The following is a 16,211-nucleotide window of genomic DNA, read 5'->3' on the forward strand; positions in this document are numbered from 1 at the left end:
ATATATTTGTGTATATATATATATATATATATATATATATATATATATATATATATATATATATATATATATATATATATTATATATATATATTATATATATATATGTATATATATATGTATATATATATATATGTATATATATATGTATATATATATATATATATATATATGTATATATATATATATGTATATATATATATATATATATATATATATATATATATATATATATATATATATATATATATATATATATATATATATATATATATATATATATTGCCTTAACGTCTTTTCTCCTTATGCGTACAAGATAGAGTGAGAGTGCTCCCTTTGAGTTTGTGACGCACAGAAGTAGGATTTTGCAGATGAAGACATGAACCCAGAAACTTAACAGCTGCTATTCACGCCAAAGAAGTCTCGCCCTCGCCCACCCAAAACTCACAGGGATGATAATACGTCGAATGGAAGCGTATCGAGGAGGATGTAGTCTTGTACACACACACACACGGTAGCCCCCCGATCTCCTTTTTATGCGAACAAGGCAGGAGTTTTGTGAATACTAATGAAACACACTTCTTACCTGGTCCTCTCACACAAGCTTGTGTGTGATGTAGTAGAACGGGAGGTCAGATAGATCCTGGTTTTTGGGTGTGGTCCTTGTCGCTTTTCTAGCACCCCCCCCTCCCCCCCTGTTCCCCAACCCCTCTCCTACTCTTGTCGTGGTGTCTCTCCCTCCTCCGTCTTTCTCCATTCTCCCACCCTTTTCATTTTTCCATCCATTTGTATTTATCTTCTCCCTTCCTCCTCCTCCTCCAGAAGTTAGCGATACTGAGAACTAGCTAACGTAGGCGGTTGAGGTAGAGGAAAGTGCCCCTGGATAATACCTCCCTTTCTTTGTCTCCCTAACCCAGGAATTCAGACGAGATAAACCTGGTGTCAGCGGCGTTTGAAACGGGAGATATACTACGTCGGCCTTAGTGGGTTAATGGTGATGGAATGGGTGGGACGGGGTGGGTCCCTCCACCTTGAGAGAGAGAGAGGGGGTTACCATACGCTTTGGGTAGGCAAAGGTCAGACTTGGGGGTGCCCCGCATTTGTGACTGCGCGTTTCCCCCGGGGAATTTATCGAAAGGGGAGTACTTACCCGCATGAGCTAATAATACTTTAATTAAGGATTCATTTTTTTTTTTTGCTCATTGAGTCGGAATGGATAGGTCCAGTGACAGGGAGGTTGTCGATTTCATCACGTCCTCTCTCCATCCACCTCCACCCACACCCTCCCACACCTGACCAAGGTCACGTTGTGTCTGGCAGATCGACAATTATTACCAAGTCCAGCAACAGTTTAGATCCGTCAAGTATGAAGCAATTAGGCCGTTCAATGGGTTCTTAATTTTTTTTTTCTTTTGCCAAGAGAAGGGTTGCAAAAGTGCTTTATTTATTCCGTTTTGGGGATGGTTGCGTTTACGAGCTGGCAGTCTTGCCCCCGCATTGATTTCCTTGATGGTTATCGGCGGAATTCTTGCCCGGCGTGATGTTCCTTTTGAATATCTTTCTGTTCGTATATATTCCCTCTGCCTTTTTAGTCAGAGAGACACTGATATTCCTTTTGAATATCCTTCTGTTCGTATATATTCCTTCAGCCTTTTCAGTAAGAGAGACACCGTGATATTCCTTTTGAATATCCTTATGTTCTTATATATTCCTTCAGCCTTTTCGGTAAGAGAGACACTGTGATATTCCTTTCGAATATTCTTCTGTTCGTATATATTCCTTCAGCCTTTTTAGTTAGAGAGACACTGTGATATTCCGTCTGAATATCCTACTGTTCGTATATATTCCTTCAGCCTTTATAGTCAGAGAGACTTCTGTTACGCAATCGCGTAGGCGTCTTGACGTTTGGCTGTATTTGGGAACAAAAGAAGATTGGGGAGGTTGGTAACAATAAGTATTAACAACTTTCACACAAAAGGATTTATGCTGTCTAAAGGACCTCTTGCGAATGCAATTAAGGGAAACCATTTTGAAGTGCAAGCTCGTGTCATTACGACGTTTTAAGCGTTCAGTGCGGTGCAAATTAATGCATGGTGCAGATTTTTGGACATAAAGCTACAATCTAAGAAAATTCAAAGAGTGTTGTCAAACTCAGGACGTAAGGTCCTAGTTTCTTGGTTTTATCTTGTTATTTTTTTCCTCATTTATATTTTATTCTTTGCTTTCATGAATTTTTTTCCGCACTGGTCTGTAATTTCCCCAGTGGAGCCATTGGGCTTGTAGCATTCTGCCGTACAATCTAGGGTTGCAACTTGGCTCATAATAATAATAATAATAATAATAATAATACTGGAAGTTTTTCAGACGATTGACTCGAACTTTGTTTATATTGAAAAAAAAAAATGTTCTTCCCCCATAATTGCCGTGTCCTCTTGGCAAGGAAACTGTGAATACCATACATTCCTTTTACTGTACCTCCGTTCATATTCTCGTTCTTCCATCTCACTTTCCAACCTCTCCTAACAATTATTTCATATTGCAACTGCGAGGCTTTCGTCCTGTTACGTCTTTCAAACCTACTTACTGTCAATTTCCTTTCCAGCGCTGAATGACCTCATAGGTCCCAGTTCTTGGCCTTTGGGCTAAACTCTTTATTCCATTCGTATAGATGTTGAGTCCATGCACAGTTAGCTGGTGAGGCGAAGATAGTTGTCTCTAGAGTTCTTGGCTCATAAAAGAATGACTATTATTTTTGTCTGATGTTCTCCAGACGAGTTTTGATAAAGATAAAGGTTCTCGATATATATATATATATATTTTTAATGGAAGTCAGGGGGGGGCAAGGAAGAAGCTTTTAAACATGATTTTTAAATCTTTTACCTTCATGTTATCGCATATCGTGTAATAAGTATCGCATTTAGATGTTATCGCGTGTCATGTATCAGGTAGCGCATGTAGATGTTATTACTTATCATGTATCGGGTAGCGCATCTAGATGTTATCGCAAATCATGTATCAGGTGGCGCATCTAGATGTTATCGCAAATCATGTATCAGGTAGCGCATCTAGATGTTATCGCAAATCATGTGTTAGGTAGCGCATCTAGATGTTATCGCAAATCATGTATCAGGTAGCGCATCTAGATGTTATCGCAAATCATGTGTTAGGTAGCGCATCTAGATGTTATCGCAAATCATGTATCAGGTAGCGCATCTAGATGTTATCGCAAATCATGTATTAGGTAGCGCATCTAGATGTTATCGCAAATCATGTATCAGGTAGCGCATCTAGATGTTATCGCAAATCATGTGTTAGGTAGCTCATCTAGATGTTATCGCAAATCATGTGTTAGGTAGCGCATCTAGATGTTGTCGCAAATCATGTATCGGGTAGCGCATCTAGATGTTATCGCAAATCATGTATCAGGTAGCGCATCTAGATGTTATCGCAAATCATGTATCAGGTAGCGCATCTAGATGTTGTCGCAAATCATGTATCAGGTAGCGCATCTAGATGTTATCGCAAATCATGTATCAGGTAGCGCATCTAGATGTTATCGCAAATCATGTATCAGGTAGCGCATCTAGATGTTATCGCAAATCATGTATCAGGTAGCGCATCTAGATATTATCGCAAATCATGTATCAGGTAGCGCATCTAGATGTTATCGGAAATCATGTATCAGGTAGCGCATCTAGATGTTATTGCAAATCATGGATCAGGTAGCGCATCTAAATGTCATCACGTACATGCATCAAGTAGCGCATGTAGATGGTATCGCTTATGATGTTATGAGGTAACGCATCTAGATGTTATTGCGTATCATGTATCAAGTAGCGCATCTAGATGTTATCGCATAAAAACTTAAAAGTCAGTCGAATTCTGTCTGCATCAACTTAAAAGTCAGTCGAATCCTGTGTCTGCATCAACTTAAAAAGTCAGTCGAATCTTGTGTCTGCATCAGCTTAAAAGTCAGTCGAATCCTGTGTCTACATAAGCTTAAAAGTCAGTCGAATCCTGTGTCTACATTAATTTAAAAGTCAGTCGAATCCTGTGTCTGCATCAACTTAAAAGTCAGTCGAATCCTGTCTACATAAACTTAAAAGTCAGTCAAGTCCTGTGTCTTTATCAACTTAAAAGTCAGTCGAATCCTGCGTCTGCATAAACTAAAAAATCAGTCGAACCCTGTGTCTGCATAAACTTAAAAGTCAGTTGAATCCTATGTCTGCCCGAATATTGTCAAATACCACTTTCTGCACTTTCGTAGTACCCTTCCGACTGCAGCAGTAGCCAGGTGTTCTCTGGCGGCCTCACGCCATGGCGTGACTGGAACCTTATGACCGATTACAGACGTTGTCATTAGGGCTACTGCAAGCCGGTCGTTACAATTCACTTAGAGAAAGAAACCCTGTGATTTTTGCATCGCTTATTTATATGAGGTTAGCACGGCCCCTGGAAGAAGGCTTTGACAGTACTGCATGATCCTGTTTAACCGTCTGGCGTGATTCTGCACGGTCGTCTAATCGGATCTGCGGGAAGAACAAGGCTATACGCGAGTTTTGTTCGTGTCTATGTGTGTGTGTGTGTGAGAGTGTGAGAGAGAGAGAGAGAGAGAGAGAGAGGAGTTCTCACCGCCCCGCTTATTTTCTTCCTTGCTAGACGGGAAACTCGCTTCCCTGTGACGATTAGCAGTTGCATAAAGAATAAGCACAAATGACTTGTTTGTGCGCTGCAGATTCTTGTCCCGCAAATGGACTTTTGATGTTTGTTGCTCGTGTTGACATCCACCAGACGTCCAAGGAATAACAGCGGCCATTGCTAGTCGAGTAAAAAAAAAAAAAAGGGGGCCGAGCTGTTATCGAAGGTGCTCTCTGATAACTGTTCATTTGTCACTTAGAGCGGGGTCTTATTTTCCTCTGAGTTGTATGAACTTTTGATGTATGGTATGTATGTAAGAAAATGCAAAAAATGTGGAATATTGATAAAAAATTACGAGTTTTTGAGGCACACAAAACAGCAAGTGCTAAGAAATGAGTGATTAAAGTACAGTAATTAAATCTATTAAAAAAAAGCTCTTTTAAGTTCGTTTAAGGGTGTTACTTCAAACGTAGTAGCATCATCGTCCATAACATCGTAGGGAAAGCGATGAAGTTTTTTGTAGAGGAAGTTTCTTGATGCTAAACAGCGTAGCTTTTCCACTCCGGCACAATTTAAAAATGATTAAAAAGTTAAGCAGACATCAGTAAAAAACAAATACAGTTGGCTAATGAGGGTAGGAAAATGTTGCAAATGATTTAAGGTACAGTAGAAAATCAAGACAACCAATGAAAGCTATCTCATGTGGTGCATTGTAGGCATTACTTAAGGTTCTTTGTAGCGTGCCTTGGGCGCCAGGCTGCAACCCCTTTCGTTCCTTTTACTGTACCTCCTTTCATATTCTCTTCCATCGTACTTTCCACCGTCTCCTAACAATTGATTCGTAGTGCAACTGCTTTGAGGTTTTCCTCCTGTTACACCTTCCAAACCTTTTACTGCCAATTTCCGTTTCAGCGCTGAATGACCCCATGGGTCCCAGTGCTTGGCCATTGGCCTAAATTATATATTCAATTCGATTCAGTGAAAGCTATCACATCCAGTCAGACTTATTTTGAGAAATTGCTGTCGGAATTCGTAATATTTAAAATAGAGTTTTTTTTTTAGCCTCTGTAATTTTAGTAATAAAAGAGAAATGGCATAAGTTGTAGTAATAAGAGAGAAATGACATAGACCGGTGAAATCGTCTGAAAATGGTGTGAGAATAAGAGTTGAAAGTTAGTGATAGCCTGCGTAAAATTAAGATAGTGACTAGCTGGCGGGAAGATTGAGTGATGAATGAAGAAAGTAACCTGAGATTGAGCCGAAGAAAAGCAAATGTTTGACCTGCGGAGACGAACTGCTTGCTTAGTACTCGAAGAATCGAGTTGAAATGCAAAGAATTAAGGTAAAAGGTTTTAGTTTTCTGTAAAAGAAAACTTATTGTGCCAGCTTTGTCTGTCCGTCCGCAGTCTTCTGTCCGCACTTTTTCTGTCCGCTCTCAGATCTTTAAAAACTACTGAGGCTAAAGGGCTACAAATTATGTTGATCATCCACCCTCCAGTCATCAAACATCAAATTGCAGCCCTGTAGTCTCAGTAGTTTTTATTTTATTCAAGGTGAAAGTTAGCCGTAATCGCGCAACTGGCAACAGTATAGGATAAGCCACCATAGGCCGTGGTTAAAGATTCATGGGCCGCGTCTCATACAGCATCATACCAAGACCACCGAAAGATAGATCTGTTTTCGGTGGCCTTGATTACACGCTGTAGCGGTTTTACAGAAAACTCGATTGCGTCGAAGAAACTTCGGTGTATTTTATACTTATCACTGAAAAGATAGATCCACTGTGTTTGGAGGTTGACTGACCTGTAAAGATCAAGGAATAGAATAGGTTTGTGAAAATTGAGCGTATTATTGGAAGCGTTGAAAGGAGTAGAAGGAGTGGGTGTTGAGTAGACAGGCGTCAAATTGGAAGAACAAATGGTTCTTACTGTCCAGGAAGCGAGTAGCAAACATGATGGGAGTGGTTGGTCAACATGGCGCGGCCTGTCCTTTGGAATTTTCTGCACGGGCTGAGCCTTGATTCAGCAATAATGCGACAACGACAGGGATTGTCTATAAAGGGAAGCAGTTATATTAAAGATAGACATACACACACACACGTATACATTTGTGTCTGTAGAGTTTTTTCATTTAAATGCAATTAGCTATGAATCATGTATCAGGTAGTTAGCTGATTGGAGTGGGTTGAATCCAAGAGTGTTGGGACATTGAGCTAGCAGCTTCATCCATGAATGAGAAAGAGAGTATAGATGCGAGTTTGAGCAACAGCCTTAAGAACAAGCTGCTTGAAACTTTCATCAAATTGGCTCCCTAAAGAAAGGGATTATTTGTATAAGGCGAGGCCAACTTGATAATTGATGCCCATAATCTTTAAGAATTGAGTCTTCCCGTCAGTCATTGTTGAATGTAGAATTCACTCGGAGTTCTGTCCTTACAAAGGACCAAGTTCAAGAATTTTATGTACTTACACCTTAATAATATTTACAAGGTCCCGCTGGTATGGTCGCTAGTGTCGTGACATGCCTCTCAGATGTCGCGAGTTCGCGCCTCCCCCAGGGCGATGAAAAGATCAGTGGTTCTGTATCATGATCAGTTACTGCCGCAGTGTGGCGTCTGCTGTGGTGGGAGGTTATTACCAACATTCTTTGGAAGCTTTAATTTCAAGTCAATGGCCCATTTGGTGGGCTTGTTCCATGTGAATAGGTTTCATCTACCAAAATATAATAATAATAATAATAATAATAATAATAATAATAATAATAATAATAATAATAATAATATGATTGAGCTGATGCAGATTTTTGATCGAAGTATATTAGTTGTACGACAGACACTTCATATATTAATTTCTAATACACCAGGACCCTGTAATAATAAATTCCCAGGGAATTTTAATACTTAAAATGACACTTTAAGAAAATTCCAAGGTTCCGTACAGTTGTGCAGATAGTTTTCAATTTGTGAGAACTTTTTATCCATTTTGAGTTTTCTGTAAAAGAAAACTATTGTGCCAGCTTTGCACTCTTTCTGTCCGCCCTCAGATCTTAGAAACTACTGAGGCTAGAGGGCTGCAAATTGGTATGTTGATCCTTCACCCTCCAATCATCAAAGCTACCAAATTGCAGTCCACTAGCCTCGGTAGTTTTTATCTTATTTTAGGTTATAAAGTTAGCCATAATCGTGCTTCGGGCAACGATATACTGTAGAATAGGCGACTACCAGGGCCGTGGTTAAAGTTTCATGGGTCGCGGTTCATACAGCATTATAGCGAGACCACCGAAAGATAGATCTATTTTCGGTGGCCTTGATTATACGCTGTAGCGGCTGTACGGAAAACTCGATTGCGCCGAAGAAACTTCGGCGCATTTTTTACTTGTTTTTTCAAGAGAAAGTCACGGCAGTTAAGAAGTGTATTGAAACATAGCAAGCTCTGATCTTCTTGCTCTTATAGGTTTTTGGAATGAAAAGACCCGCTTTATACTCTAGCAAAACTTTAAGTTATGTTGCTAGGTAACCAGTTGGTTCTTAGCCACGTAAAATAAAATTAATCCTTCGGGCCAGCCCTAGGAGAGCTGTTAATCAGCTCAGTGGTCTGGTTAAACTAAGGTATACTTAACTTTTAATGACATTCCTAAACAGTGCAAATTACATATTTGAGAACCTTTCGATGCCGACGATTGTGTGCTAAAAAGATAAAATAATTTTTTTTAGCAGTGTCTGTTTCAAATTAATTAATCTTTTAGGGATGTCTATTTGAAATTTTTTTTATAGCGCTGTTTATTTAAAACATTGTCTATTTAAAACTCATTTATTAGAACTCATTATTTTGCAATGTTGGTTTAAAAATCGTTATTTAGCATTGTTTAAAACTCATTTGTTTAGCGGTGTCTATTTAAAACTCATTATTTTGCAATGTCTTTAAAACTATTTATATAAGCAATGTCAATATAAAACTTTTTTATAGCAATGTCTATTTAAAACTCATTCATTTTATAACGATGTCTATTTAAAACTAAATTTTTAAGCAGTGTCTATTTAAAAAATTCATTTTATAGCGATGCCTAATTAAAACTCGTCTGTTTAACGATGTCTATTTAAAACTCATTATTTAGCAATGCCTATTTAATACTCATTAATTAGCAATGCCTATTTAAAACTCATTAATTAGCAATGCCTATTTAAAACTCATTGTTTAGCGATGCTTATTTAAAACTCATTATTTAGACATGTCTGTTGAAAATAATTTTTATAAACAATGTCTATTTAAAACTCATTATGTAGACATGTCCGTTGAAAATCATTTTTCTTAGCAATGTCTATTTAAAACTCATTATTTAGCAGTATCTATTTAAAACACTGTTTAGCGATGTCTATTTAAAACTCATTATTGAGCAATGTCCATTTAAAAGCCAATTTAAGACATGTCTATTTCAAACTCATTACTTAGCAATGTCTATTTAAAACTCATTATTTAGCAGTATCTTTAAAAAACTATTTAGCGATGTCTGTTTAAAACTCATTATTTAGCAATGTCCATTTAAAAGCCTTTTTTTAGACGTCTATTTAAAACTCATTATTTAGCAATGTCTATTTAAAACTCATTATTTAGCAGTATCTATTTAAAACACTATTTAGCGATGTCTATTTAAAACTCATTATTTAGCAATGTCCATTTAAATGCCATTTTTTAGACGTGTTTTAAAAGCTAATTATTTAGCAATGTCTATTTAAAACTCACTATTTAGCAGTATCAATTTAAAACACTATTTAGCGATGTCTATTTAAAACTCATTATTTAGCAATGTCCATTTAGGCTAAATGCCATTTTTTAGACGTGCATTTAAAACTAATTAGTTAGCAATGTCTATTTAAAACACTATTTAGCAGCATCAATTTAAAACACTCTTTAGCGATGTCTATTCAAAACTCATTATTTAGCAATGTCCATTTAAAAGCCATTTTTTAGACGTGTCTATATAAAGCTCATTATTTAGCAATGTCTATTTAAAACTCATTATGTAGACATGTCAGTTGAAAATTGAGACATGTCCGTTGAAAACTCATTTTCCTCAGCAATGTCTATTCACGCTGGCGGTTTCTCAAACTCGTGAATCTGTCTGGCGGAAGTGTGTGTATTCCGAGAACGCGAAAGCGTGACTCAGACGGGAGTTTCGAGTGTGAATTATCATCGTGTCCGTCTTTTGGGGGGGTTGCGCCGGGGTCCCCAGGGGAGGGAAGGGGTGAGGAATCTCCGGGGAGATGTGGGTGGGCGTGCGTTAGGGTGGGCGTAGGTTAGGGTCAGCTTATCCTTCCGTGGTCCTTCACTGAACGGATTCACCCTGTGATTATAATAATAAGTGTTGCCGCTGTTTTGCCTTTTCTCTGCTTCCTGCATTTTCGGTTGCATTATTCTCTCTCTCTCTCTCTCTCTCTCTCTCTCTCTCTCTCTCTCTCTCTCTCTCTCTCATAAGCTGAAGTTTGTCCTGTTGTAAATTTTGTGAATCTCTGTAATTCTTTTTTTCTGTGAATTTCATGATTCTCTCTCTCTCTCTCTCTCTCTCTCTCTCTCTCTCTCTCTCTCTCTCTCTCTCTCTCTCTCTCTCTCTCTCTCTCTCTCATACTGAAATAAATATATATATATATACACACACACACACATATATATATATATATATATATATATATATATATATATATATATATATATATATACGGATATATTAACTTATATCAAACCTTCGTGCAACTTCATTTTCTCAATTATTAATTATTTCTCATTAAAGTGGCGTTTTTATTTTCACTTTGTTGAAAGTGATGAAATATCCTGATGATTATTATTATTATTATATAGTATAATATTCTTAGTGCTCAGAAGATGAAGGACCCTATTCATATGGAACAAGCCCACCAAAGGGGTCATTGGCTTAATATTCAAGCTTCAAGAGAATATTATGGTGTTCATTAGAATGAAGTAAGAGGAGGTAACGGGAAATACGGACAGAACAGATCTCACTCATTAAAAAAATAGATTTAAAAGATTAATATATATAAAATATATTTATATTCCCCTGATAATGGGACGTTGTGAAAACAGCCGTCGATGCAGGTCAGGCCTTGTTCGCTACTGCGTCTAATGGATGCATACTGTTATGTATGGATAATGTGAGTGCCTAAAATAGCAGCTGTATTGCGTAGTATCTATTTATTTGGATAACTAGTTTGATTGTAATTATGTATTATATATATATATATATATATATATATATATATATATATATATATATATATATATATATATATTAGTATATATATAAATAAATGTTTAGAAAATGCGGTATTAACTTTCCACAATGGCTGTCAATTACTGTAACTGGGTGGACGAAGATATATATACATATTTTGTGCTTTCGCAGGCACTTTGGCCAACTAATGCAGGGCTCGCCTCTTGTTTGCAAGGTCCGTTGGTTGCTTTTGGCCCTTCGGCAGCAAGCTGAATAAATCAGTAACAGCGTATTTAGAAGGGCTTGCAGTCCTTGTGGTGTTGACCGAGTTTAAGTCAAGAAAGTAAATGTTTCTCTGTTAATATCGCCTGAACTTTTGGAATATTATCACATTCGGTGATGACTAGGAAGCTCCTTACATGCTTTTATTTAACTCGACTTTTGCATCTGTCTGTCTGTCTTCAAATCTTTTATCTCAATTTTCGACCTGTTCCCTTCGTCCGATGGACTTGAAATTTTGCATGGTTACTCAATCTCGGTGACAGTACAACCTTACATGATCAGTAAGTCAGCAGTGACCCCTAGTGACCCTACAGTGACCTCTCTCAGTATCTCAGGATTTGTATGAAACTCTTCGGATTTTTCACAACTTCTTTGACTCTGTAAATAATTCTTCGGATTTTTCAAACCACCTTTGGCTCGACAGGATATCAATTTCGTTAGCTACAGTCATAAATCGGTTACAGTTTCTGTCAAAACTAAAAATTTAAAAAAAAAAAAAAAAAAAACATTTTTAAAAAGCTTTTATTAAAATGCACTAAGAAGTGAAAAATAAATTTTTGAGACACACCAGAACTTTCTTGCAATTAATAATGTCTACAAAAATAAAAGCGTGGGTTCCAAGCATGGAAGGAAATTCTACAAGAAAAGAAATATATGTTTTTATTTCTCGTAGCATTTCCGTCCATGTTTGCTGCTTTTTATTTTTGTAGACATGATTAATTGTAAGAAAATCCTTGCGTGTCTCAAAAGATTTATTTTTCACTCTTTAGTGCATTTAGATAAAAGCGTGTTTTGAAAAAAATTGTTTTTTGTATTTTTTTTATTTTATAAGACGGAGAACCGTTGTCGCTTTCAGGAGAATTTTGTTTATTTATTGTGTGAAAGAAAATAAGACCACCATAGAATAAGCAAGATTAGATTATATATATATATATATATATATATATATATATATATATATATATATATATATATATATATATATATATATATATATATATATATATATATATATATATATATATATATATATATATATATATATATATATATATATATATATATATATATATATATATATATATATATATATATATATATATATATATATATATATATATATATATATATATATATATATATATATATAATTGTAGTAGAGAACTTCCACAATATCAGCCGCTTCATACGCGTACTACACTGGATTATCATCAGCATCCCGTTGAACTTCGTCTATAAACTGCGTCATTCATCTTCGTCCAGCTCTCATTAAGTAGAGTTTTAAAGGTTTTGTGCATAATGATGATTTTGTGTTCAGGAAGTCGAGGTTGACGTGTGGTGTTTGTTTTCCGTAGTTTTAGTCATGTTTTCCTCCTTAACATTTTGCATGTCCTGATTACAGTATGTATTTTGTGAACCGATGTTTTGTATAAAAATGTTTTTTATTGAAAAAAAAAATTTTTTTTTTTTTTGCCCATTAGATTAATTTACAGTTTTCCTCCTCTGTCAACGAAGGAATGGTAGGTTGGTTAGACTAGATTCTAATGATTTTCTTTCCATACAGATCTTTCATAAAGTCGAATTTATCAAGTGCGGAGAGCCAATCGCTTCTCAAAGGACGGGTGCCTCGTTGTCCATTTTGAGAAGCGAATCGGTGAATCTGACGTGTGAGAAGTCATATAATCTTTAAGGCTTTTCGCGGACGGAGAGTCGAAAGAAATCCTCGTGGCCCCTTTATAACTGAGTTGTAATGGTGTTCTGGTGTTTCTCTGTCTCGTAACACCAACTAAAATGATTGTCTCCTGGCAAAGACTCTGGTCTAACTGTAGTGGTGCATGTATTCTCTCCCATTTCTCCCCGTGTCACGTGTTCATTCCTAGCATTTTATTGGTATCCACACTGTTTGAACCTAAATTCTCCTAAATTATTGCCACAATCGGAAAACTGCTAGAAATAAGTCAAATTTCATTAGACACAATTTGGTAAGTTTGATCTGGTTAAATGTAGTAAGAGTGTTTTGGCAGTCAAAATTATTTTTAAAATGTCTTTTTATTCATTGGCACAAAATTTTTTTCCCCGCTTGTACTGACATTCGATTCTCTTTTTTTCCGATTTCAGTCATGGGAGATGAAGAAGAGGGTACGTATTACAACGTTCATAGTATGTTCCACAGTATTTTTACCTGTAAATTTGTTGTAGATTTATTCCTCTCTCTTTTTTTTTTCTCTCTCTCCTTATCCCTAATCATCTCCGTCGCCCATAAGTTACCTTGAGTCTTTTGTTTGTTGGTGATTTACAGATTAACATGGCCTCATGCCAGCACAGGATTCTGTTTGCTCAGAGAGCAATTGCACGTGATTCGTGTGTACATGAGATGAAGAGGTTTTAAGTTGTAATAGATGGTGTCTAAAGTGACGTAACTTCTGGTAATATGTTAGTTTGTATGAGGTTTTCAGATTGAAAAAATATTAAAAGTTGAAGTTATTTCATATATACATATATGCATATATATATATATATATATATATATATATATATATATATATATATATATATATATTATATTTATATTTATTTATATATATATATATATATATATATATATATATATATATATATATATATATATATATATATATATATATATATATATATATATATATATTAAAATAAAAATATTAAAAGTTGAAGTTACTTCATATATATACATATATTTATATATGTTTATATGTATATATGTATGTATATACTTATATATGTATATATTATACTCATATATATAAAATAATAATAAATTTAAGTGTCTACAACAAGATCTCCACGCAAAGTCCATATTCTTTAACCGACACTCCCACAATCTTTATCTTTGAGGAATGTGGGAAGTACGCTGGTGATTAAGTCCTTATATTTGTACTGACACTCCCACAGGCTGGATCTTTAGGGAATGTGGGCACGAGGTTGGTGATTGAGGTATTTAATAATTTATGGTACATTGAGAAGGCGGTTAACGATATCGACTGGAATGTAAATAGCACGTAGTTTGCGGATTCTTATGTTTGTACAAGTCTACTACTCTTTGTATCAAGCACGGTGTAGTAACTGCTTGCGGTCGTGTATTGATGATCACCTCACCGGGTGCACTGTAGGCATTACTAAAGGTTCCTTGCAGCGTCCCGTCGGCCCCTAGCTGCAACCCCCTTTCGTTCCTTTTACTGTACCTCCGTTCATATTCTCTTTCTTCCATCTTACTTTCCAGCCTTTCCCAACAACCTTTTTACTGTCAGTTTCCGTTTCAGCGCTGAATGACCTCTTAGGTCCCATTGCTTGGCTTTTGGCCTAAATTCTGTATTCCATTCCATTATATTAATAAATGAAGTATTGCATCGTATTCGCCCAAAAATCCAGGACAGAACATTAAAATTGTCATAATTTAAGACTTAGAAATATCTCCAATTCATTTTCTGCGTTCACGGTGTGACAGAAGGTCATATACAAACGGAATATTTGTACATTCGATTTATTATTTTTGTCATAATTGAGAAATATTTTAAAGCGAGGTATTCATTTCTTGAGCAGTGGGCGTCATAAAAGAAAATATACCAATACCTTTTTGTAGGATATGTTTGTAGGCGGAAAGATTAAGCTCGGAGCAGAGCTGTGAATTATCATAATTTTTGTCCTGGAAATACCCAGGAAGTCTGGGAATTTTATTTGCCTTGAGGAAAAACCTGGAATAAGTTAATGTAGTTTTATGTATGTATATATATATATATATACTGTATATATATATATATATATATATATATATATATATATATATATATATATATATATATATATATATATATATATATATATATATATATATATATATATATATATATATATATATATATATATATACACATACATATAATATAAATTTTTTTTTCGCCAGGAATAATTTTGCGTTTCGTATTTTTCCAATTTTAAAGGGCGTAGTTTTTTATGAAAGGGTAATTTTTTCAAAAAGTGTTTTTAAATATTAGCTTTAGATTAATCTAAAATTTAGATATTACTGATTTCTTTTCATGAGGTGGTGTAGAATGATGTTAATCCTCAAATATTTCGTTTTGTTGTTGAAGGTGGTACTTGATTCGCCCAAAGTTGGTAGGAGGCTAGTGACGTTTTTTGGAATGTTAAGGCAAAGTTATTGAATATCAGTAATTCACCGGGAAGCAGGTAACTACAGTTTAATTAAAAAAAAAAAACATGTTCTTGTGATATAAGAACAGTGTAGTAACAGTTATGGTGATATTGGTGTTTAAGAGAATTTGAGTGGTTTATTGCAATAGATAACGGTTGTATATATAAGAGAGAGTGAGTGTCTCATTAGTTAAAGGAGAAGAACGGCAGGGCGGCGAAATAGTTTTAGTTTTCTGAAAAGAAAACTGTTGTGCCGTCTTTGTCTGTCCGTCCGCACTTTTTTATGTCCGCACTTTTTCCTGTCCGCCCTCAGATCTTAAAAACTGCTGAGGCTAGATGGCTGCAAATTGGTATGTCGATCATCCACCCTCCAGTCATGAAACATACCAAATTGCAGCCCTCTATCCTCAGTAGTTTTTATTTTATTTAAGGTCAAAGACAGCCATGATCGTTCTTCTGGCAAACGATATAGGCCAGTCCACCACTAGGCCGTGGTTAAAGCTTCATTGGCCGCGGCTCGTACAGAATTATACCGAGACCAATTTTCGGTGGCCTTGATTATACGCAGTAGCGGCTGCACAGAAAACTCGATTTCGCCGAAGAAACTTCGGCGCATTTTTTTTTTTTTTTTTCACTCGTTTGATCTCTCTCTTAATATCTAGGTCAGAGGTCAATGTAACTGCCTCCACCCCTATAGATTCGCGGTCGTCGAAACAATTCTTGGCTACAGGGAAGTAAAAGCCGCCGCACGCTCTTGTTTACTCTGTGAGCAATGGTCGCCGGCGGACAGATGTGTATGAGGATGATGTTTGTACAGTAATTGGTAAACTAATGTAATGTCTTCCTGGTGGCCGTTGCTGGTCCGGGTTGGTGAGCGGGGAGAAAC

At 36.0% G+C, this 16,211-nt stretch overlaps 1 protein-coding gene across 4 annotated transcripts in view; it reads left to right on the plus strand.

The window, feature by feature from the left end:
* Pur-alpha (Purine-rich binding protein-alpha) overlaps positions 1-16,211 on the plus strand; it is a 341,292-nt gene that overhangs the window by 36,002 nt on the left and 289,079 nt on the right. For 2 of the 4 annotated variants that reach the window (XM_067126415.1, XM_067126417.1), the window contains exon 3: positions 13,259-13,279. The exons of the other annotated variants lie outside the window; for them this stretch is intronic. In XM_067126415.1, coding sequence (XP_066982516.1) covers positions 13,259-13,279 — 21 coding nt within the window. The remainder of the gene's footprint in view (positions 1-13,258; positions 13,280-16,211) is intronic. 4 annotated transcript variants of the gene reach the window in all.

Source organism: Macrobrachium rosenbergii, chromosome 24 (assembly GCF_040412425.1).
Source record: "Macrobrachium rosenbergii isolate ZJJX-2024 chromosome 24, ASM4041242v1, whole genome shotgun sequence".
NCBI classification, from domain to species: Eukaryota; Metazoa; Arthropoda; class Malacostraca; order Decapoda; family Palaemonidae; genus Macrobrachium; species Macrobrachium rosenbergii.